This window comes from Protopterus annectens, chromosome 10.part0, assembly GCF_019279795.1.
Source record: "Protopterus annectens isolate FY-2018-M chromosome 10.part0, PAN1.0, whole genome shotgun sequence".
NCBI lineage: Eukaryota > Metazoa > Chordata > Ceratodontiformes > Protopteridae > Protopterus > Protopterus annectens.
Window position 1 is genome coordinate 854,348,775 of NC_056744.1, and position 25,306 is coordinate 854,374,080.

A 25,306-nucleotide genomic window follows, 5' to 3' on the forward strand; every position below is an offset into this window, starting at 1 on the left:
ACCAAATGCATGGCGGTAGTGACAGCTCACTTGAGACGTCTTGGATTCTAAGTGTTTCCGTACCTGGACGACTGGCTCCTGACCGCCACTACCAGGCATCTACTCCTACAAGCCAGGGATTCAACCATCCAGGTCTGTACCCAGCTAGGAATTACGATAAATTGGGAGAGGTCTGCCTTGTCGCCCTCTCAATTTGTGACTTTTATAGGCGCAGAAATAAACACAGTCGCCATGATGGCTCGTCTCCCTGCAGACAGAATTTAAAATCTCAAACAACAGATATTCAACTTACTTCCTCAACAAAGAGTCAAGGCCAAGTCAGTGCTGAAGCTTTTAGGGACCATGGCTTCTACCATAACTCTAGTTCCACTAGCCAGACTGCAAATCCTTTAATGGCTACTCTTTTCCCAGTGGTCTCTTCAACAACTGCCTCTGTCTCATCATATTCTGATAATGGAATCATGCAAAAAGGACCTTCGTTGGTGGATTCAGCTGGATCAACTAACGACAGGAACACCCTTTCTTCCTCGCCAACCCATAGCTACTGTGACCACGGATGCCTCTCAGATGGGGGGGGGGCATTATCTAGGCAGGACTGTCCAAGACAAATGGCAAGATCACGAGGCTCACTTGCATATCAATTTCCTAGAGATGAGTGCAGTGCTACTAGCTTTGCAAGCACTTCACGACTTTCTTCCTCTAGGGACGATAGCAATCCAATCGGACAATATGTCAGTGGCATGGTATCTAAACAAGCAAGGAGGAACCAGGTCTTACCTCCTATGTCGAGAGGCTCTTCGTATTTGGCAGTGGGCGATATCTTCCCAGTGCTTTCTTGTAGCAACGCATATCCTGGGGACACCCAATGTGATAGCCGACAAGCTCAGCAGGACAATCTTAATGCCGCAGGAGTGGTCTCTGAATCAGAAAGTCATGGAGCAGATTTTCTGCAAATGGGAACAGCCTTGCTCCGATCTGTTTGCCAGTCCAATCAACACCAAATGCAGCAGCTAATTCTCCCTTATCCCCCCCTCCTGGGGAGTCACCGAGAGACGCACTTGTTCACAGTTGGCCTCTGGGACTTCTTTATGCATTTCCTCCCTTTCTACTCATATTGAAAGTGATCTAGAAAGCCCTTGGGAAGCAAAATGATTCTGATCACTCCTTACTGGCCTCATCAAATTTGGTTCCCCTTTCTCAGGCCTCATCACCTAGATGATCCATGGACTCTGGACCCAGTTCCAGACCACTTGACACACATGTCAGGCTCCCTTCACCCCTGCCTTCACACCTTCAACTTGACAGCGTGGCTGCTCCACTACCATCCCTAGTCAGGCTTCATGATTTTTCACCTGCAGTGACCCATATCCTCACGTCTTCCACAAATCTTCAACGAGGAAATTATACGCCAGCAAATAGAGAAGATTTTCTATCTGCGCAAAAGAGAAAAACGTAGATCCTTACACAGCATCCATCCCCTTGGTGTTAGAATTCCTAACCAAACTTTTTCATCAGGGATCAGCTGCTGCTACGATTAAAGTTCAACTGGCAGTGATATCGAATTTCCATTTGGGACAACATGAGCCTAATCTGATGGCTCTTAGATTGTGTAAAACTTTCCTTAAAGGCACTACCTTGATAAGACTTCCCTTTCAGGAACCTGTATCTCCTTGGGATCCAAATTTCATTCTGTCCAAACTTACTTCCCCGCCTTTTGAACCCGCGCCTTTTTTGTGAACTGAAGTTCCTGTCTTAGAAGACCATTTTTCTAGTAGCTATTACATCCGCTAGAAGTGTGTCAGAGTTGCAAGCACTGTCAGTCAAACCTCCTTACTTGATTTTTCATGGAGACAGAGTTTCCCTTCGTACAAACCCTTCTTTCATCTCCAATGTTTGCTCTCAGTCTAATTTGAACCAAACTATCGAACTGCCAGTATTTTTTCCTAATCATTCAAACAGTGCAGAATATAAATTTCATCAACTTGATGTTCACAGACAGTTACGGTTCTATCTACATAGAACCAAGCAACTTAGAAAATCAGGCCAATTGTTCATATCCTTTTCAGAAACTAGGATAGGTCTGCCAGTCTCCAAGGTAACTCTTTCTAATTGGATTTCCAACTGTATCTCATTTATCTACTCTTCCAATGGAAAGGAACTTCTGTTTAAAATTAAGGCTAATTCTAGCAGATCCCTATCCACATCTGCTGCCTTTCAAGCCAGAGTCCCAATTGACAGTATTTGTGCAGCAGCAACTTGGGCTACCCCTCATACCTGTATTACTCATTACAAATTGGATTTGACCTCAAGGGGTAGAGCCTCCTTTGGTTCCACAGCTCTTAGGAGTATATTCCCGTGAGCCACCCAAGAAAATGGTACTGGGGATGCTGTCCCATATGTAAGAATGAAGCGAGATAGGATTACAGAACATAAAGAAATTATGTACTCACCATAATGTTCCATGTTTGTAGTCCATCTCGACCTTCATTCTTACGAACCCACCTACCTACCCCCGTCCATGTATCCTTGGAGGATCTGGAGACAGGATAGTATATTGCCTTTGGTAGGGTGGAAACCTTTCATCTTTGTTGTTCCTTGTGGATAACTTTTCTATCACTTTTATAGTTAGCAGCAAACAAGATTTGAGGATTCTTACTAGTGCACTATGGGATACCTACCTTGCCACGAGCCAACTGAGAGACTTTGAGCTTTGTAATCGGCCGAGTCGGAGCCGGGGATCGGCTCCAAACCATATGTAAGAATGAAGGGTGAGATGGACTACAAACATGGAACGTTATGGTGAGTACATAACTTCTTTATTTGTGAAGCTTTTCTCCCCGGGCAACCGCTGAAAACCAGTCATCTTAGTTCCAGTTGGACTCTCCAGGTAAACAAATGGAAATAATAAATAAAAATACTGTCATCTGCTTTTTGTTCATCCAGTTGAGAGCTTTCATATGAGGCTAAGCAGGTGTGTATATGCTACTTTGTTGTCAAGATATTTAGAAAAACATATTTATGACAATATAAGTAAATATTATCTGAACAATATATTTAATATCTCTTTACCTCCACTAGACAGAAGTCAAACATCAACAGAGTTCTCAAAATGTTAAAAAGGTTAAGCTTCCCTTGTTATGGTCTATTCTAGCAGTGGCTAGAAAAATAATAACTAGAAATTGGATTTCAGATACACCTCCTTCATTCAATGAATTTAAAAATGTTATGAATATAGTGTGCCATATGGAAATAAACACAATTAGGACTAGAACAAATAGAAACACATCTTATTTTATTGTATGGGATAATTTACAAAATTTGTTAAAAAAATTTTAATTTCAATAGCATGGTATTTTAGTTTAATTAATTGATCTGATTGTAGTGGATATCTTTGTAAATACTTTAGTTGTTTTGTTGAATATTATAATAATACCTATTTTTAATTACTTGTATAAAATTATGATATTTCTCTTATATGTTAAAACAATAAACCTGTTTTGAAAAAAAACATCAACAGAGTTGTATTTCCGACTGTATAAGCTTTAAGATGAAATCTTTCAATACTTTGTATGTAGTATAGTTTTGTAATTATTAATGCAAATATGAGCAAGCAATATTTGATATCTAGAGAAATCAGTAGGCTGTGATTGGAGAAGCACCTCGAGGCCTCACTCAGCTGTAATGAGTTAAGAATTAAGAAATAATTGATTTAGACTTTACAGTTAGTAAGCATGGAGGGCCAGTGGTGGTAAATATTGGGAAGACCCTGGGAAACTATTTTTTTTATATGTCTATACTAGTACAGAAGAAAGAGCATACATATGTGAAGAGCTAAGAGTATGTCATTTTAAACGTGGATGCAGCTGGAGCTTTATATTTCAACTGTATATTACAGAAAAAGAGAGGAGATTTATACAAGATGTAAAAATGCAAAGAGTTAGTTTTTTGTGTCATTCCAAGAGGGTGTAATATTTTTCAACATGAAAGGATATGGTCAACAGACCTCTTTGCTTTGCTAAGGACAGTCTGCATTTGTACCCTCTAGGTATTTGAATATTGGCTAAAACAAAAAAAAAAAAAGAAAGAAAAATTGTCCACCCCCCTAAGTGACTTTTTAGGAAATGCCAAATTGAGAAACCCACCAATGAAGCAAAATCACCCCCAAAAAATCTAGAGGTGTTACTGCTCAATGCCAGAAGCCTAAACAAGAAACTCCGCTCCTTCCAGGCTCTCTTTATCCTGTAAAATGGACATCTGTGAAGTTACTGAGAAATGGTTTAAGGTCACAGAGAGCAACCCGGCAGTGCAGAGCTACGATGTCTTCCATAAATTTAGGCCAGTCACTGCACAGACAAGAGCCAAAGGTGGAAGTGTCACAATCTATATCAGTAACAAACTCAGTTCAAGACCATTCAAACACAGTGATGCACTTGAAATTCTCCATGAACAGATTTCCATAGGCAAAGTCCAGTATATCACTACAAGCTTTAGGTCATCCTCTATGACCCAAGAAACCAATAACTTGTAGTTGGATTTACTGGAGGACCTCACCATTCAACCCAACACCATTCATGTGTGATTTAAAATATTCCACTATATACTGGGATACTTTCAAAACTCCAGACTTACCGACCCACATATTCCCGGACATTGTAAGCACAAACACTTTGGACCAGATAGTCCATACACACATTAGGGATGCAAACATACTTAACCTGGTATTCACAAACATGGACGAATGCTGTACCCTCTATAGTGTAGTGTCCTCTCTGGTAAGTTCAGACCACAAAGATATACAAAGTGATTGTGCATTGATATAGTGATGTTATTGTCTGCCGTCACTCAGCCCTCATTAGACTAATCATTAAATATAATACTCCCCTTTGGCATGTATATGTCCAAACTCTTATAACAATGGGAATGCCCACTGAGATACCTTGCTAAAAGTAGGGTTTGTTTGACTTGCTGTTCTCAAACTGACTTGCTGATCTCTGTCTGCATTTTATTTTGGATTGCAGTTATTAATTTAAGGTTTGGTTACTTCTATTTTTTATATTTTTCTTATATTGCATTTTGTTTTGTTTTAAATTTTTTGTTCATTTTTAGAGTTTTAAAAGGCCTTGGCTAGAGTCAGTTAGAAAATAATTATTTTGCAGACAGTAAGTAACATCCAGCTAATTAGTGGGAGGAACTGAGAAATAGCATTCTTCATTTAACTACAAATATTTAGTGGTGTCTTTATTTAGCTGTAGTGCTTGTTTGACTTGCTTTTCTCCGCCATTTGTTGATCACTATCTACATTTAATTTTTCCCACTCTCCTGCCCTACTTTTAAACTGGGTGGCATTTGAGTTGCCTGCCCCTACTATAAACCTGATTTTGGACACTCTTCCCATTCTCATCATATCGGCTCATTCTACTGAGCACTGAGAGATTAACTGGGAAGGTGCTCCTCATTAGTCTCTTAAACTTGAGTTATCTTCTGTTTCGTACCTTCCCACTTACTAAAAAATTGCACTTTGTTCAGCTGCTTTTATTGTATTTTTGCTTCTTCCAAATGTGTTTAGCTTTTTTTTTTGCATGCTCTTCAAGTGTTCGGTTGCATTTAATCCGCTGCATTTATTACTGCTTGTTAGTAGCCTGATTACATTGTAACTGTTGCTCTAAGCCTCTTAGTTCTGATTTAAGTACTTGGGCTCCAAACTAGTTATCTTATACAAGGCAGGTTTGTACTGTGGCAAGAGAGGTAGCCTCCAACTTTCTGAGCTGGACATTGCTGGTGAAGGCTTATTGTGCCTGTTAGTCTAAGTGTCTTTGTTGTGGTGTAAGCAGTTGGGCTCCAAACCAGTTATTTAACAGGTCTGTGGTCTACACCGTTGTGGCAGGAGAAGCTAGCCTACACCCTTGCGAGCCGGGAATTGCTGTTGTAAATCTTACTGTCCCTTTACTTGATTGGCTAGAGGGCTAGCTTGTTTACAGATTTGAATCTCTGTGCCTGAGGCATTTGGCAATGTTTGGAGACCACTCTACTTGAGAAGAACGTTGATGGTTTCTGTTGAACTCTACAAAAGTTAAGACTTACATTACTATATCCAATGATCTGAAGTAGTTCACTTCATTTGATCAGCAACCTGTGGGTATCGGATCCGACCTGGATCCGAGCCGGCAGCTTTCCAAGCTAAAAATCCGAGCTCTCAGCTCCTCTCCTTACCCATAATACCCTGTTTCCTTCGTCCAGTCCCCAGATCTCGTTTGCCGCAGCTTCTTGAAGCATAAGGGACGAGCTCTTGGCGTTTTGGTGAGAGTAATTTGGGAGATTTTCTGTAAAATTTGTAGCGCTTCTTGTGTGTGTGTGTGTTTCAGAACCCTTAGTTAAGTTAAATCATGTTTGATTCTTTTTAGTTGTAATTTAGTGATGTTAAGTTGTCAATCTCGCCTTCATTCTTGCTGGATGGGTTCGGAGCCGATCCTCGGCTCCGACTCGGCCACTTACTAAAGCTCGAGAGCTAATTTTACCGGCTCGAGGCAACCCTATATCCCATGATGCAAGGCGATGACTACCCAGATCTCGTTTGCCGCTTTCGCTTGCGAGGTGCTTTTTCTACCGGCTCCTGGTAAGTTTTTCAAAATTCAGAATTTTAGTCTCACCCCTTTAGTTTTAGTAACTACTGTTGTTGTGTAAACTTTTAACGATTAGTTTAACCCTATTCCCATTAGTGTTCCCTATTTTTCTAGTTATTTATCCCTTCCCCTAAGTTAGGCCTACAGCCTCCCCCTTTCCTATTTTTCTGTCAGGGATTCTGTGTGGTGTTTGAGTGTGTTGTATCCCTGTTTAAATTTTTTATTATTGGATTGGGTGTTTATTGTGTGTGTGTCTGTGTTTTTTGTTTGTTACTTAGTGGTTCCTCGACACAGTTATGTCGAAGGACACAAAGGTCTCAGGCTTCAAGAAGTGTGACTCGTGCTGTTAGAAGATGTCTCTGACAGACGGTCACACTTCTTGTGTTTACTGCCTGGGACCTCTGCACGTGCAGGACTCTTGTGCTATCTGTCATGCCTTTAGCCCAAGAGTCCTGCAGGAGCGCAGAAATAAATTAATATTGAGGGGCTTATTAAAGCCTGAGAGCTCCCCGACTAAGTCGGCTCCGGGGAAGCCCTCAAAACCAGTTAAGCCTTCAGCTCCAAGTCCTAAGCCATCGCTACTGGTTCGCCTTCTGTGACTAGATCGGCTCCGGCCGGAGCCGATCCTTCTATATCACAAGCTACAGTATCGGCTCCATCCGGCGCCGATGCTGCTAAATCTGGGCACTCAGTGTCGGCTCCGGCTGGAGCCGACGTATCCTCGGCTCCTTCGGCTCCACCTATCTCAAAGAAGAGATCAAGATCCCCTTAGTTGGAGTCGATACATTCGGCTCCGAGATCACCCCTGCTCTCGGAGCGGAGCCATCGGAGCCGGTCTTCTCGGTCGTCCAGGCTGTCCGACCACAACCTTGAAAGAGTGGTGAGTAGACTATTAAAGTCTCAGGCATTGGCCCAAATGCTCCATAGCCCGTCTCAACAGACGGTAGCTATCACACATCCACCTAACATTCCTCCTTCGACTCTCTTACAGAGCTCAGAGCCAGAGCTCCTCGGAGCCGTGACTGTTGTGACTTCGGAGCCGATACCACTCCCTTCGGCTCCGTCATCCTCTGCTCCGATTTCCTCCTTGAGGCCTTCATTGGAGGGATCCAGGCGTCTGGTCTCTCTCGTCGGCTCCGAGGGGGCGAGTGGCATCGGACCCTTGTCTGACCCCATTCTCCCTCTCGGAGCTTCGGCGCTGGTGAGCTCAGCCCCAACATCGGCCTTGGAGCCGTCCCTGTTGGTGCGGCCTGGGGTTCCTATCTCTTCGGAGCGGGAGCCTTCTGGCCTCTCTGACAGGGGAGCCTTCGAAGTGATGAGGAGTGTACTAGCCCCAGGGCGTAGTCAACGGTCAGTTCCATCAGCTCCTCCCACTACAGTGCCTGCTGACATCTCTTCCCACTCTCTTGCTCCCGGACCCAGAGATCCAACGCCTCAGGTTTCCCCATTGGGAATATCTTCCTCTTCCGAGGCTTCTGCTGACCCGTCAGGTGAACCTCCGCGTAAGAGGACATGTAAGAGGAAACATCTAGACTCCCCCGAGTCTATTACATCCGATACTGACTTGGATGAGTCGGAGGGATCCCCAAGATCCCCCTCTGAGGATGTCTCTTTCTCAGACATCCTTGAACTCCTTAAGCAGAGGGGGAACTGGCCTTCCCTTAATCCTTCCGAGGACGAGTCAGTATACCTGGAGGCGTTCGGGTCTCGACCCTCCACCTCCTGGGTGTCTCCGCCTTTCGACCCTCTTATGGACGTGGTGGCTCGGAAGGCGTGGATGGCCCCGGATTCGGTGGAACCCATTCCTCGGAGGCCTTCTAAATTCATCACTGCCCCACCTGATAGGCAATATTTGACAAAAGGTGTCCCGGTTGATGCCATGGTGGTGGCTGCAGCTACCAAGAAGGAACTAGCTGATCCTTCAGTACCTGTCCATCCTCCTAACAAGGATTCCAGGACTATGGATAGGTACGGCAAGCGGATTTTTTTCTTCAGCGACCTTTGCAATGCGATCGCTGAACTATTTGTGTCACTTCACCCGCCTTCAAAGAGATGTTCTTAAAGAGTTGGGAGAAGTTTTACAGGATCCGTCAGCTGATGGGTCCCAGGATAAAATTAACTCACAGCTAGGAATCCTAAACTCTGTTGTTAACTCCTCCATGCGGCTCATTTCATATGCAGCCGATGGAGCGAGTAGGGCCGCAGGTACAGGAGTGGCTTTAAGGCGTCAATCCTGGATGCGGCTTTGTAATTTTGCAGACCCCTTTTATGGCGTCCTTCACAAACTCTCCTTTTGATGGTTCGACCTTGTTCGGACCTCAAGTGAAAGACACCTTGACTAGATGCGAACAAGATGGCAAGACTCTTTCTGCCATAGGAGTCCGTTTCTCCACCCCTTCAAGACCTTACCCAAAAGATCAGAAGGGAGGGAAAATGTGGTTCTGCAAATCTCAAGGAGTCACGCCTGACGCACGAGGTCAGTTTACCCCCAGAGGCAGAGGGGGTAACAACAACAGACGCTGCCCTAGAGGCAGAGGGGGTCCGCAGAATCAGGGTAGCAGGGAGCCTCTCTCTGACAAACCCTTCCAGCATCCCTGAGATGTTGCCCGATTGTCCACCTTCGGAGGCAGTCGGGGGAAGATTATCGCTGTACCCAAGAGCCTAACTTTCCCTTTCTCAAGATAAATGGGTACAGTCAATTATATCCGAGGGTTACAAAATTCCCTTTATTCAAACCCCAGTTCAGCAAAAGGGAACCCTTCCAGACGTTCCACCCGGTCTAAGGGAACTAGCAGTACCAGAGATATCAAAACTGCTAGCAAAAAGAGCCATCCAGCCAGTCTCAGCAGACCAAATAGGATCCGGAATCTACTCAAGGTTCTTTTTAGTACCAAAAAAGACAGGGGACTGGAGACCAATATTAGATCTCAGCAAACTAAACAAGTTTGTAAAGAAAACAAGATTCCGGATGGCCACGCTTCAGTCCATTCTACCCTTTCTGGGCAAGGACAATTGGATGTGCTCGGTGGACCTTCAGGATGCATACTATCACATAAAAATTCACAGGCGCTCCAGAAGGTTTCTCCGCTTTTGGCTGGGGGCCAGTCACTTCCAATTCAGAGCCCTGCCATTTGGACTCACTACAGCCCCCACAGTGTTCACCAAATGTATGGCATCGGTTACAGCTCACCTGAGACCTCAAGGATTCCAGGTGTTTCCATATCTAGACAACTGGCTCCTCACTGCCACCACCAGGCATCAACTTCTCCAAGCCAGAGATTACACCATTCACATTTGCAGAGGGCTAGGGATTTCTATAAATTTCGAAAAATCTGCCTTGTCGCCTTGTCAATCTATTACCTTTATAGGCACCAAATTGGACACCGTACAACTTTCAGCAAAGTTAACAGACCAAAGGATCTTGGATATTCAAAACCACATCCATGTGATTCTTCTCAGCAACAAAATTCAGGCCAGATTTGCTCTGAAAGTATTGGGTCTTATGGCGGCCGCCATAACACTTCTTCCCCTTGCCCGCTTTTACATGCGTCTCCTACAATGGATGCTGTTCGCCCAATGGTCCTTTCAACAACTTCCCATGCGTCACAGGATCATAATAACTCCAGTTTGCAAAAGGCACCTGACCTGGTGGATATTGTCCCCTCAAGTCCATCAGGGCAGACCCTTTGTTCCTCCCGCCCCGTTCGCCACAGTTACATTGGACGCCTCCCTGATCGGGTGGGGGGGGCATTATCAGGGCAGGATGGTCCATGGCACTTGGCAACCTTTCAAATGCCACCTGCACATAAATGTCCTGGAGATGAGAGCAGTGCTTTTAACGTTGCAAGCCCTCCACGACTCTCTTCCCCTGGGAACTAGTGCAGTCCAAACGGACAATATGTCCGTAGCGTGGTATATCAACAAGCAGGGCGGAACCACGTCCTATCCACTGTGTCGAGAGGCACTCAGACTTTGGCAGTGGGCAATCTCTTCTCAGCGGTTTCTGATAGCAACGCATATTCCCGGGAAATCCAGCATCATAGCAGACAGGTTGAGCAGAGCTATTCTCATGCCTCACGAGTGGTCTCTCAAACAATCTGTGACGGAAGAGATTTTTCGGAAGTGGGGCCTTCCTTGCTGCGATCTTTTTGATACCCCTCAAAACAGCAAATGCCCCGACTTCTTCTCTCTCTTCCCCCTTCCAGGCCATCCTCCCAGAGACGCTCTAACCCAAGATTGGCCCCGGGGACTTCTTTATGCCTTTCCTCCTTTTCCACTGATACCACAAGTAATTCAGAAAGCAACCGCCTTGAGAGCCAAGTTGATTCTCATTGCCCCTTATTGGCCTCGACAGATATGGTTTCCGTTCCTACATCATTATCTTTTGGTACAGCCATGGCATCTGGACCCGGTTCCAGATCTTCTGACCCACCAGTCGGGGCAGCTGCACCAATCCATACCTTCTCTCAGCCTCACTGCTTGGTTGCTCCACTTCCATCCCTAGCCAGGCTTCCTATGATTTCTAATCCCGTCCGGGATATCATATTAGCTTCCCTTAAATCTTCCACCAGAAGGATTTACACTAGTAAATGGCAACGTTTCTCCTTCTGGGCAAAAGCTAGGAATATAGACCCCTTTACTGCTCCAATTCATTCGGTCTTGGACTTCCTAGCCGAGATTTTTCATTCAGGATCTTCTTCCTCCACAGTAAAAGTTCAGCTGGCAGCCATTTCAAATTTTCATATAGGCTCGTTGGACCACAACATCATGTCACATAAACTTTGCAAGGCATTCCTTAGAGGTATTTTTTTACTTAAACCTCCGATTAGAGACCCCCCACCACAGTAGGATCTAAATTTAATTTTAACATCCTTGATTCTTCCCCCTTTCGAACCTGCGGCTACCTGTTCATTGCATAAATGGCAATTGTGTAGTAGTGGTGTATTTTGACAAAGCTCTCGAGAGGAACAAAGAAAGTGTTAAAAAGGTGTGTTTTACGGGTCTGTGGGGGTGGAAGTTCACCTGTTCATTGAAATTTCTCTCTTGGAAGACACTCTTTCTAGTCACCATTACTTCTGCCAGGAGAGTATCTGAGCTTCATGCCCTCTGCATTCGTCCTCCCTACTTAATCTTCCACAAAGACAGAGTTTCTCTAAGGACTAATCCGTCTTTCTTACCCAAAGTGGCATTGCAGACGAACTTAAATCAATCTATTGATCTTCCAGTTTTTTTCCCAAATTATTCCTAAAAGAGCAGAACAAAAACTACATTATCTTGATGTTCACCGCCAACTCAGAGATTATCTGGACAGAACCAAACATTTTAGGAAATCTGATCAACTGTTTTTATCCTATGCAGAGAACAGGAAAGGCCTTCCAGTATCCAAGGTAACTCTATCTAGATGGCTGTCTTCTGTGATTACTTGCATTTATCAGCTCAGAGGTAAAGAGTTGATTTCTAGGCCAAAAGCCCATTCAACCAGAGCTCTAGCTACATCTACAGCTTTTCAGGCTAGACTTCCAATAGACACTATTTGTGCAGCAGCCACATGGGCCTCTCCTCATACCTTTGTTTCACATTACAAATTAAACTTGGCCTCCAGAGACAGAGCGAATTTTGGTTCCACCGTTCTCAAGAGTCTGTTCCATTGAGCCACCCAGGATAGAGGTGCTGTCCCATCCAGCAAGAATGAAGGCGAGATTGACAACTTAACATTGAGAAGTTATGTACCTACCATAACGTTCCATGTTAGTTGTCTTCTCTCGCCTTCTTTCTTGCGTCCCGCCCACCATCCCCCTAACCTGGTCAGGCCGAGAAGATTGTTCCTCTTCCCTTAAGAGTCTTGATCCAATTTTTCCAACTAATCAGCTTTCTAGTGTCACTAGATCAGGTTGATCTTTTCGGGGGATTATTATTATTATTATAATTATTACCTCTTCCTCCTCCTCTCCAGTTGGAGGAATGTATTGCATAATTTCCTTAGCTACCAAATGAGATCTGGGTAGTCATCGCCTTGCATCATGGGATATAGGGTTGCCTCAAGCCGGTAAAATTAGCTCTCGAGCTTTAGTAAGTGGCCAAGTCGGAGCCGAGGATCGGCTCTGAACCCATCCAGCAAGAAAGAAGGTGAGAGAAGACAACTAACATGGAACGTTATGGTAGGTACATAACTTCTCATTTTTTCCCTTCCCCTTACTGTGTGTGTTAGGGTATGTGAGTGAGTGTCATGGCCGAGGGCCCTAAGGCCATTTTTTCAAAATGCGCTGAGTGTGGTCATAAGCTGTCCCCAGCGGATGGCCACACTCAGTGTATTCTCTGCCTTGGGGTAGCCCATTTAACATCGGTCTGCAAAATTTGCGCAACCTTTAACCCCCGGGCTCTGAGGGACAGGAGGAACAAGTTAATCCTGGCGGGGCTCTTGCCCCTAGATTTTTCTTCCTCCTCTCCCTCAGTGGTGCCAGTCGCAGCTGCGACTGCCCAGCCTTCAGCTCCCCCTTCCCTGGCTGGGACTCAACCTCCCGCTGTTTCCCAGGGAGAGGGGGACTCTTCTAAGAAAGAGAAGAGGCATAGAGAAAGGGAGAAAGAGAGAGATGGACACAAAAGTCACAAGCGGTGGGCCGAATCAGTCCCTTCGGTCCCGCCGGCTAAGCTGCTCTGTTCCCCCGTGAGGGTTTCCAGGTCTTCCCCCTCTCGGCTCCGCTCCCCACGCTTCTCTCTGGAACCGGAGGAGGAGTGCAGGTCACGTTCGAGGTCGTCTAGGCAGCCTTCCCGGCCTGCCTCGGCAACTTCTTCTAGGTCAACTAGGAGCCTTTCCGACGCAGATATGGACCGGATGATGCGTCGATTCCTGCAGGCCCAGATGCAGATGGGAGTGCTCCTGCCTCCCCCCCCCCCCCGGGGGGGAGCTCGGCCCCTTTCTTTGCACCCATTGCTCCTTCTCCGATCCACTATCGGGTTTCGGAGCCATCGGATCCGAGTAGTCTCGGAGCTGGGGAGTCGGCACCGATAGTAGTTGCTACTTCGATGCCGGCCTTACCCTCGTGTTTATCGGGTCATCTTTCGGACCCGAGCTCTTGGGGCCGAGAGCCGATCTTCGGATCTGCAGGGGTGAGTGTGTCTTTGGCTCCGTTGCGGTCGGAGCACACTTCCCTTTCGGGTCCGATTGCATTGGCTCTAGCGCCGGTACTCACGTCGGAGCCGAGGGACTGCTCTCAGAGCCTGTGGAGAGTGGTTCACCTCTGGCCTTCGACGTGGTGGAGAGGGTGCTGTCGAGGAGTTTGAAGTCCTCGGTTCATGCTATGGATCCACCCTTCATTCCCTCGCATATGGGCCTGTCTTCCATCGTCCGGCCCCAGGGACAGCCTGCGTCTGCACCCCAGTTAGTTCCTGTAGAGGAACATGACCCCGTTGGTGAGCCCTCCTCGGACAGTCCAGCCGAGGAGGTCCCTCACAAACGAAAGTGTAAGAGGATGCACTTGGACTCCCCCGAGTCCCTCACGGAGGACACGGACTTAGAGGAAGGGGAAGTTCCCCCAGGTCACCCCCCAGAGGACGTCTCCTTTGGAGACATTATGGAGATGCTGCGCATTAGAGGGGTGTGGTCAGCCCAGAAACCTTCCTTGGATGAGTCTGTGTTTCTGGAGGCATTTGATGCAGGCCCGTCTACCTCTTGGGTGCCCCCCCCCGGCCGACCCCCTGGTAGACCTGATTACTACCAGGGCTTGGAAGGAGCCGGACACTGTGGAGCCAATCCCTATGAGACCGGATAAAATCCTTAGTCCCCCCGCAGACAAGCCAGCGTGGAATAAAAGTTCCCCGGTAGATGCCATGGTGGTGGCGGCTGCCACCAAGAAGGAACTAGCACAAGAAAGTTCCTCGGTCCATCCTCCTGATAAGGAGTCTCGGACGATGGACCGCATTGGAAAGCGGATGTTTGCTTCAGCCACCTTTTCTATAAGGGCGCTGAATTACCTGGCACACGTCATTAGGCTTCAGCGAGATCTGATAAAAGAGTACGCTGGGTCTCCCCTGGAGTCCATGGCGGCCGAGGACAAACGAACCTTCTCGGCTCGCATGGCCACTCTAAAGTCAATATCTAACACTTCTATGCGGCTTCTCACCCATGCCACGGAGGAGGTGGCTAGAGCCAGCGGAGCAGGGGTCGCCTTGCTGCACCACACCTGGCTCCGACTTTGCGGAACCCATCAAGGTGTCCTTCGCGAACGCTCCCTTTGACGGTTCTATGCTGCTCGGCAAAACCGTCCGCAATACGCTAATACAGAGCAAAAGAGATGGGAAGATGCTGTCTGCTGTCAGAATCCGCTTCTCAGCTCCTCAGATGTCCTTCTCAAGGAACCAGAGAGGACAAAAGAAGATGTGGTTCCGGAAGTCTTGGCAGTCCCGTCCCGCTCCGGACCCTTCATCCTTCAGAGGCAGGGGAGTACAAGGTGGATGCCGGCCCAGTGGCAGAGGGGGGCCGAAGAATTTCGGGTGGAGAGAACCCTTCTCCGACCGACCCGCACAGCAACCCTGAGGGGTTACCTGATTGTCCCTCTGTGGAGGCAGTCGAGGGGCATTTTTTGGAGCATCTAGCAAGTTGGGAGTCCATTACTACAGATCTCTGGGTGCTCCGAATAATATCCAGAGGTTAATCTATTCCCTTCATGAATCTCCTCCTGCTAGGGAAGCACCTCCCCGATGTCCCACACAGTCAGAGGGAGGCTGCGGCTTCAGAAATAAAGAAATTGCTAGACAAAAAGGCTATCCAGCACCTCCCCCCAGAGCAGTCCGGGTCGGGCAATTACTCCAGGTTCTTTTTGGTGGCAAAAAAGACGGGGGACTTAAGGCCAATTCTCGACCTGTCAACTTTGAACCTGTTTATTGCCAAAGAGAAATTCCGGATGGTCACTCTACAATCTATTCTCCCCCTTCTGCAGGAGAATGACTGGTTGTGCTCCATAGACCTCAAGGATGCGTACTACCACATTCTCATGGACAGGAGATCCAGGAGGTTTCTCCACTTTCGGCTGGGGGCCGGTCATTATCAGTTCAGGGTCCACCCGTTCAGCCTCACCACAGCCCCCAGGGTGTTCACCAAGGTCATGGCAGGTGTGGTGGCTCACCTGAGACTTCAGGGAATTCAGGTCTTTCCGTACCTGGACGACTGGCTCCTCACCGCCCCCAACAGGCATCTACTGTGTTCTGCCATGGATTATTTTTTACTCTTGGCCCATCACCTAGGCATTACCATAAATTTCAGGAAGTCGTCTCTTCATCCCGTTCAGGTTCTGGATTTAAAAAGCACAAATATTGACTGCTATACTTGTGAGAATGGACCACCTTTGTGTAAAACACATGAAGTTTATTAAATACACAACGTTTCCAAATAGTGTGCAAGCCCAAAGCAAAATTTAGTCCACGTACTGTCCGTACTTTGTAAATAATATCCTATTAGTTGACACAGGCAACACAGAGTTCATAAAATATAAAAGGTAAAAAACCAGACCTGGGTTCTAGTGTGGTTGAAGAAGTTAAAAAATGTCCATCTGTTAGGGACTCCAGTGTGAACAAGTGGCACTTGGATGTCAGTTCTATAGTTACCAAACCAACGTGTTTGAAGTTAATTCGCTTACAAGTAATCCTCCAGGATGGCCAGCCCTGGTAGAAATGTTACAGCTTCCGTAAAGAAGTGAAGTGTAGTCGTCTTCCAACTGCCGTAACCAAGTGCGGCTTAGTCCACCAAGTATAAAGTCATTAACAGCTGTCCGCACAAAACCGTTATTGTAGCCAAATTATAGCACAAACCACGAACCCAGTCAGGTTAAATAAATGTATTAAGTGAAGTCCAACACAGCAAAGTGTCCCACAGCTCACAAACAGCTCACTGAAAAAGTAGTGTTAAACGCAACCACGCGTTTTTCGTTCAGATGTGTATCGTGCTCCAGTTCCATTAGTGGCTAGGACTCCCAGTATCTCATCTTCCGTAAAATCTATCTTGGTGGCGGCATATAAGCCCTCTACCAAGAAGATCTACAAGAGTAAATGGAAGCGTTTTTCCATCTGGGCCAGACATAGGGATTTGGACCCTTTTACGGCTCCCATTCCAGCAGTTCTTGAATTTCTGTCCCACATTTTTCATCAAGGGGCCAGTTCTTCTACTGTGAAGGTTCAAATGGCAGCCATTTCTCATTTACACATCGGGGACAACCTTGGACCCTTGGCTTCCCCTAAAATATAAGACATTCTTGAAGGGCACCTTTCTGTTAAGACCTCCTGTCAAGAATGCGGTTCCTCCATGGGACTTAACATTAGTTCTTCAGGCTCTAACTGGCCCACCTTTTGAACCTGCAGCTTCTGTTGACTTCAAATTCTTATCTTGGAAAACTGCCTTCTTGATTGCAATTACTTCAGCTAGAAGGGTATCTGAACTTCAAGCCCTTTGTACGAAACCACCGTATTTGGTCTTCCATAAGGACAGAGTATCTCTCAGGACTAATCCTTCATTCTTACCTAAAGTGGCCTCTGAGGCCAATATCAATCAAGCCATCAATTTGCCTGTTTTCTTCCCCAACTTTCAAAACAAAGTGGAATACAGCCTGCACTTGTTAGATGTGCATAGACAATTGCGATTTTATTTACACAGGACAGCTGCTTCTCGCAAATCGGAGGAACTTTTTGTTTCCTTCGCTAAGCCATCCTTAGGTAAGCCAGTTATGAAAGTTACTTTAGCTAGATGGATATCCCACTGTATCTTACATGCGTATAAAGCTTCCAGTCGGCCAGTACCCTTGGGGGTTCATGCTCACTCTACCTGTTCTATGGCTACCTCTGCAGCATTTTGGTCAAGAGTTCCCTTAGATGACATCTGTTCAGCGGCTACTTGGGCCTCTTCTCATACGTTCATTTCACACTACAAGCTGGATCTGATATCCAGAGGGAGGGCAGCCTTTGGCTCCGCAGTGCTCCGGAATATTCTTCCTTGAGGACCTCCCAGGTTTTTGGTAGCTGGGGACTCTGTCCCACAGGTTGCTGATCAAATGAAGTTAACTACTTCAGCTAAAGAAGTTATGTACTCACCATAACGTTCCATCTGAGTAGGTAACTTCATTTGTCAGCAACCAACCCCCCTTCCTTCCCCGTAACCTGTTCGTGGTCATAGTCATGACGGAATGTCTTCCTTCTGCTAGGCATCAGGTTAGCATTTTTAGTTTTGAGTATGGTTTGGCTGTTTGTTGCTTGATAATTTGGCAAACTCGATCTGAGGACTGGAGGGAGGTAGCAGGGTATTATGGGTAAGGGGGAGGAACTGAGAGCTCGGATCTTTAGCTTGGAAAGCTGCTGGCTCGGATCCTGGTCGGATCCGATACCCACAGGTTGCTGACAAATGAAGTTACCTACTCAGATGGAACGTTATGGTGAGTGCATAACTTCTTTTTTCAGTACTTGTTTCTTGCATTGTTTTGTCACAGCTGCATTAATTGAGTGTTTCTGTTTTGAATATCTGCACTGTTTGACCTTTTTTTACAGCCTTTAGTTAGAACTGCCTTGGTTTCAGTGTAGTGGGAATAGAGGGGACCAGAGTAATTTTCTGGCCCAGGATTGTGTAAAGGAAAGTGTGCTGTTTTTCATTGGCCACAGGGCCTTGTTTGTTGTTTTTTCATCATATCTCCTCTGTTACCTAAGCACCGCAGTTGCACAAAGCTTGGTTCACAACTTACAAGCAAGCTAAAACTTACATTATTATATTCACTGTTTCAGCACTTGTTTTTCTCATTGTTTTGTCACAGCTGCATTAACTGAGCACTTGTTTCTTGAATATCTGCACTTTTTGACCTTTCTTACAGTATTTAGTTAGAACTGATGCTGTCTGCCCAGTGGCTCTTAGCAGTGATTTGTATAGTTGCTGATATCTCAGTGTATTTCTCCCTTGTAATCTGTGTAGATGCCAATCTCTGACAGTGTAAGTTTCTCTTAAAATACTTGTACTTCTAGACAGAAGTTTTTAGCACTAAAATATCTAGTTTGTGCATAGTTGAGTATTGCTCATCAAGTTCCTTGTCTTATCGATCTATTCAATATTTAAATTTCTCTCACTTCTCCATAGTAGATCAGTATCCATGGATATGCATGACCTGACTCTTTCTGTGGCCAGTCTGGTTGAGATGGATATTCTGAGGCACTGTAGTAATTGCCTCATGTACACTGACAACCCACTTAATCTTAATAAAATAGATAAAGTATGTGAGAGGTTTAAATACACTTTAACGCTGGAGGCAAAAAACTCTGTTATCCAACCAAAACTAATCCTATAGAGGGTGTCAGTCACACTTGCACCACACCTACTGTACAGGGTACAGACCCTACACATAAAACTACTTATGCTGAGGCAATTACAAGTAACCTTCCTAAATGCTTTGACCTCCTGCACAGCACAATCAAAAAAAGGGTCCTCAGCCATCACGTAAACACTGCATTAGAACACCATCTACAGATACACATACTAACACTGTATCCAATGCCACTACTGCTAAGCCTTTATGGTAAACCAGCATCCAGCCAAATTTCCTTGTCATTGATGATTCTGTAGTGAGGCCCACTGATGTCCATCTCACCAGACTGAGTAAGGAGACAGTCGTGGTTAGGTCTCTTTCCAAGGATGGGATCTGTCAAGTCACACAGACACTCAGGTCATTGAACCACAGGTACCAGTGTGACTCTGTCATAGTCCATGTGGGTGTTAATAGCTTCATAGGTTCATAGGTAGGTACTAGGCTATCGGCCCAAGGGCCTACATAAGCCTAGCCAGCAAGGTTCCATGGCTTTCGCCACCCAAGAAAATTATTTTCCTGTGCCACTGTCGAGCAGACACAGAAGTGATCCCGGGGTGTATTTCCTATTTCCCATCCACTCATCAAGATTTTTCTTGAAGAGTGCTAATGAAGAACTTTGCTTGACATAGATGGGTAGCTTGTTCCAGAGTATAGGAAGTCTCTGGGACAGGAATATATCCCTCCAGCGTGTCTTGTTTATTGTGGTGACAAGGTTTAGGTCCCTAGAGCGTGTAGCTCGGAGGGATTGGGAATTCATTAGGTGTAGCATGTCCAACAGCTCTGGGTTTGACATAGCTTTATTTATATGTTAGGCAGAGATCACCTCGGAGTAGGCGATATGCTACGGAGTAAAGCTGGAGTTTTTTGAGGCAGTCAGTGTAGGGCATTTGTTTGAGGCCAGTAATCCTCTTTGTGAGGTACTTCTGTGGCCTTTCCAGCTGCTGCAGATGTCTTGTGAGGTACATTCCAAAAGGGGCATTATACTCTATAATGGGTCTAATGAGTGTCGAGTAGAGGGGAACAATGACCTCTTTTTTCCTGGATGAGAACCCTTTTATGATGAGGTGTGCCATGTAGAAGGACTTCCTGACTACTGTGGCAATGTGACTATCAAAGGAGAGACTACAGTACACCTGGGTCCCAAGGTCTCTTATCATGCATTCAGTGTTAAGTAGATTGCTGCCTATGTGGTGGTTCATGGGTACAGAGTTTTTAACAAAGGGGATGACACTGCACTTTTTGGCATTGAACTTGAGGCCATGGCTTTGACACCAGGTATCTGTCTCAGTGAGGCCCTTCTGTAGGATGTCCACATCATTTGGTGACTTGACTATGGCTCCTAGTTTGCAGTCATCTGCGAACTTCATTAGCCAGAGGCCTTCTGTGTTAGCCTGTGCTTCAGGGAAGTAGATACCAAACAGAAGAGGTCCCAAGACTGAACCCTGTGGTACTCCACTTGTCACTGCTTTGAGGTCAGATTTGGAGTCTGCAACTTTTACAGTGTGGGTTCTGTCAGTGAGCCAGTTGGTAACCCATCTTATGATGTAGGGATTTATACCTAGTTTAGTGAGTTTAGCTATAATTCCAGAATGGGGGATGGTGTTGAAAGCCTTGGCGAGGTCAAGATAGGCTGTGTGAACCACCTTACCCTCATCCACAACTTTGGTGACTGCCTTAAAGAAGTCGATCAGGTTCAGGAGGCATGATCTGCCTTTCACAAACCCGAACTGGGTGGGATCCAATTTGGAGGTTACCAATGTCTTTGTTGATGAGTTCCATGATGATACGTTCCATGGCCTTGCAGACTAGGCTCATCCGGCTAATAGGTCGATAGTTCCCAGGATCAGTGGTGGCTCCCCCTTTGTGGAGTGGGATAACTGTTGCTGTGTGCTATTCAGTGGGCACAAAGCCTGATACGTGGCTATTATTGAACATGGTGCTTAAGTGGGGAGCCGGTTTGTTCTGAAGTTCGTGTAAAACGCAGCCTGGGATGTTGTCCGGTCCCATGGATGCTGTGTTTTTGGCTTTAGAGAATGCAGCTTTTACCTGCAAAGTTGTGATTACAGGGACTCTGCATTCTTCCTGTATAGATATGGGCCCTTTAGAGGGTGAGAGGGGGGTAAAGTTAGCACTGAACCTATCTGCCAGGATGTTGGCAATATCAGATGGTTCTGTAATTTTCGTGCCTTTGTGCTGTAACTTAGAGCAGATCTGGGTGTTGCCATCTAGATTCTTGACATAGCTATAGAATGCTTTGTGGTTGTCCTTGGATTTAGTGGCGATTTTGTTTTCATAGCTAGCTTTGGAGGATCTTATAAGGGATCTCAGCTTCTTACTTAGGCTGACCAGGCAGCTCCTCCACTCATGGGACTTTACTTTGTTTTGCAACAGTTTCTTCCTTTTGTTGTACAGTTTGTTTATGGCAGGGGGACCACCAGATTGGCTTTCTTTTTTTGGAGGATAGCGTCTTGGTTCTGTTTGGGATAGCACGATCCATGCACTCGTGTAAGTGCTTATAGAGTGCATTTGTATAGGATTCAGCAGTTGTAACTGTATTGTCCATCTGCATGGGTGTCATGAAGTTCACCACTTCTGTCCTGACCTGAATGACCTGAGGTGTACCTCTCTTGACTATGTGAAGTGAGATATAATTGATCTCGCTGATTATGTACCTCAGGCAGGTATGAGCCTGGCGCTAAGCAGCATACTGCCTTCTTCATGGATGATGCTATGTTACCAACAGAAAATGATTGATTTTAACAGCTTGTTTAGCTTCTGGTTTCATTCCAAGGGGGTACAATATATGATGGCCTGGGAGGACATTGTTGACATATCACTCTGCTTTGCCAGGGATGGTCAGCACTTATCCCCGCTAGGCTTTCAGATATTGGCAAAGACCTTTTCTACCCCCCATAGTGCCTTTTTTAGGCAATGCTAAACTAATAAACCTCTCAACTTAACTGAACCTATTAAGGAATATCTGAAGGTGGTACTGCTCAATGATAGAAGTCTTAACAAGAGACTACACTCCTTGCAAGATTTCATGCCCCTGGGCAGTGTAAATATCTGTGTAGTAACAGAGACATGGTTTAAAGGCACGGAGAGTACCCCTACAATGCAAGGTCATAATGCCTTTCACACCTTTAGATGAGCTACTACACAGAAGGGATCTAAAGGTGGAGAAGTCTCAGTTTATATTAAAACTAACCTTACATCCATACTAGTTAAAATGTATGACCTACTAGAACTCATACTCGTGCAACTTACCATAAACATGGTCTCGTACCATATACTTGCAAACTATAGGTCCCCCGCCCTGTCCCACAAAACCTATACTACCTATCTCAATGTACTGCAGTCTCTCACCATTCAAGTCAATATGATATTCATAGGGGATCTCAACTACCCCTCTATAGATTGGGAATCCTACACCACTTATAATGCACAAGCCCAATGATTATTAAACTTTGTTAATACCAACATCCTGGAACAATTGGTCCATTTTCCTAACAGGTGTACAAACATTCTTGACCTTGTACAGTTGAACATGGGGGACCAATGTTCCTCACCCAATGTAATGTCAGATCTGACCATAACGCAGTATTGTTTGAAATAAAAATCAAGTCTGTGGATCCAGTGAAACCAAAAACCTTTAGGGACTATTACAAAGCTAACCTGTTTCTACTAAACAACACCTTGGCTAAATTCCAAGCACCCCTAAACTTAGTAAACAACATAGCATATGCTGAGCTATTTACAAAATCTCTGTACAGCCATATTGTAAGCTATATAGAGTGAGCTGCGCCCACTCATATTAAGAATAAGACAAACTCAAAAGACAAGTCACCCTGGTGGAATCACAGTATCGGTAGACTATATAACAAAAGAAAAAAAAATGTTGGCCAAGCATTGGAGGAACAAATGCATACATATTAAAAGCCCCCTGACCAACCTAAACAGGAAGCTAAGAGGGTTAATTAATACTTCAATGGCTAAATTTGAAGAAAAAAAAATGTTTCTCAGGCAAAGGACAATCACAAAGCTTTCTATAGCTATGGCCTGTAACCTCAGGAGAAACACACAACAATGTGCAAAACTTATTGTAAATGGAATTACACACACTGAACCGGAGGCCATTACCAGCCTTTTGGCTGACAGGTTCAGCTCAAATTTCACCCCCCACCAATAATCCAAAGGAAATACTGCATACCACAACCCCCCCCAACCATTATTAGGGAACAGGTCATAAGTGTACTTTTCATGACCAAAAACACTGCATTGATGAATCCCGGAATGCTTAATAAATATCACGAAACATGACATCTCTGGTCCACTTGAATCACTTTTCAACTGGATCCTACAGTCAGGTTTTGTGCCCAAGGAATGGAAGATGACTGCAGTCATTCCCCTGCACAAAGCAGGTCCAATCATTAATCCAGGTAACTACAGGCTGCTAAGTCTGACCAACCTCATATGTAAGGTCATGGAAAGAATCATCATGTGCATGATAAATGAGGACATAGATGACCTGAAAATGCAGGACCCATCACAGTTCAGCTTTGTTAAAGGAACTTTTCTGAGAGGGTCACCAAAGCAGTAGATGAAGGCAAGACAGTGCACACAGCTTACCTCGACCTGGTCAAGGCTTTTGATACAATACCCCACTAAGGCATTATAGACAAGCTCGCTAATTTAGGTATAAACTCTTTTATCACCCACTGGATAGCCATCTGGCTCACTGATAGGACACAGGAGGTCAAAATAGGTGAGACCACCTCCACCAAGAGTCCAGTCAGCTGCAGAGTAAACCACAAAATTAGAAAACTGAGAAAACCATGAGGCATATAAAAATAGAAAGGCTTTAATCCAGTTGTTGTTGGTGTATACATACTTTTCACGTATAAAATACGCTTCCTCAGGCAATGACAGCCAGTAAGCATCTACATAGTTTAAATATAAAAAATTAGTCACATGTTTATCACAATTTATCAGTTAAACATTTAATTTAAAGGTATATCCTTAGAACATCAATTATTAATAATAAATACATATAAAAGGACATAAGAAAACTTAAAAACTAAGTAACTTTGTTACTTAAAACTTTCAGAGCAGGTTTAATACTGATAATGTAATTTAATCCTGGTGGTTGATGTGATCTGAAGCCTAATATCCATTTATTTTCTTCATTTTCTGTTTGTAACACTATATCACCTCCATGAAGTCCAGGGAAAACAACGCTCAGTATATCATAAATTTAAACACATGCTTACTATCAGTACTTTCTATATGTTTATATAATGCATTGTTTTCGACTTTTCTCCTTATTTCTGACAAATGATTACCTATTCTGTCTTTTAGGTGCTGGTTGATTTTGCCTGTATAGCATGCTGGACATTCACAGCATTTTGCCAGATAAACTAAGTTTCTGGTATGACAATTGCCATATGCCTTAAGTATAAAAGGATAATTATAAAGAGGATGAGTAATTGTACTCTCTACATATATATATATATATATATATATATATATATATATATATATATATATATACAAAAAATACATCTACCACATTGTTTGTCCCATTTTTCATATTATGAAGTGTTGGTGTTATAGCCTGCTCTCTATAGCATAACTGATTTTTTAAATTCTTAGATTTTTTTTATATCCAAACATAGGACCCAATTCATATATTCTGGCATATTTGAGAGCACTGACCAATGTTTCTTAATAATATTTTTAACTTTTACTGTGTTACGATCATAAGTAAATACTGCTCGACATCCTGGGTCTTTTTATGTGCATACATTTTATTATTTCTAGTGTCATTAGTATTAATATTTATAGTTGCATTTAATGCTATTTTATTAAAAATGGGTCTCAGAGATATTTATTTCTTGTACAACATGTTCTCTTTCCTTGATAAGGGCATGATGTTTGTAGCCTCTGTTATAAAATCTTGAATCACATTATTCATTTGCTGATTTGCATGTATATCTAATGTATTAAGTAGTGATACTCGAGACATTTGATTTTTGACTATGTTGTTAAAAGAAAAATGGTGGATGCATACTTTCTCTCTGCAAGTAAGTGCATTTTTTAACTTGCTTGGTATATAATCTAGTTTGTATTCCACCTCTAACATCCTTAATAACCGTTACGTGTAAAAAAATCGATCTGTAGCTAATCTGTTTTTTAAATCTCAAAAAATTAGTTGTTTGTAGATATGCTATAAAATCATTTAAATCCAGTAATGAACCTTCCCACAATAAAATAAATCATTTGCAAAGTGTTTATAAAAAAACACATTTTTTACTTACTTACTGGTTATACTGTAGATAAACTTGTTTTTCCCAACTA

The 25,306-nt window shown here is 44.4% G+C and overlaps 1 protein-coding gene across 1 annotated transcript in view; it reads left to right on the plus strand.

Moving 5' to 3' along the window:
• Nucleotides 1–25,306, plus strand: part of HFM1 (helicase for meiosis 1) — a 3,254,758-nt gene that overhangs the window by 1,934,560 nt on the left and 1,294,892 nt on the right. Inside the window, exon 15 of the mRNA XM_044086815.1 lies at nt 16,355–16,369. Within this exon, the coding sequence (XP_043942750.1) occupies nt 16,355–16,369 (15 nt within the window). The remainder of the gene's footprint in view (nt 1–16,354; nt 16,370–25,306) is intronic.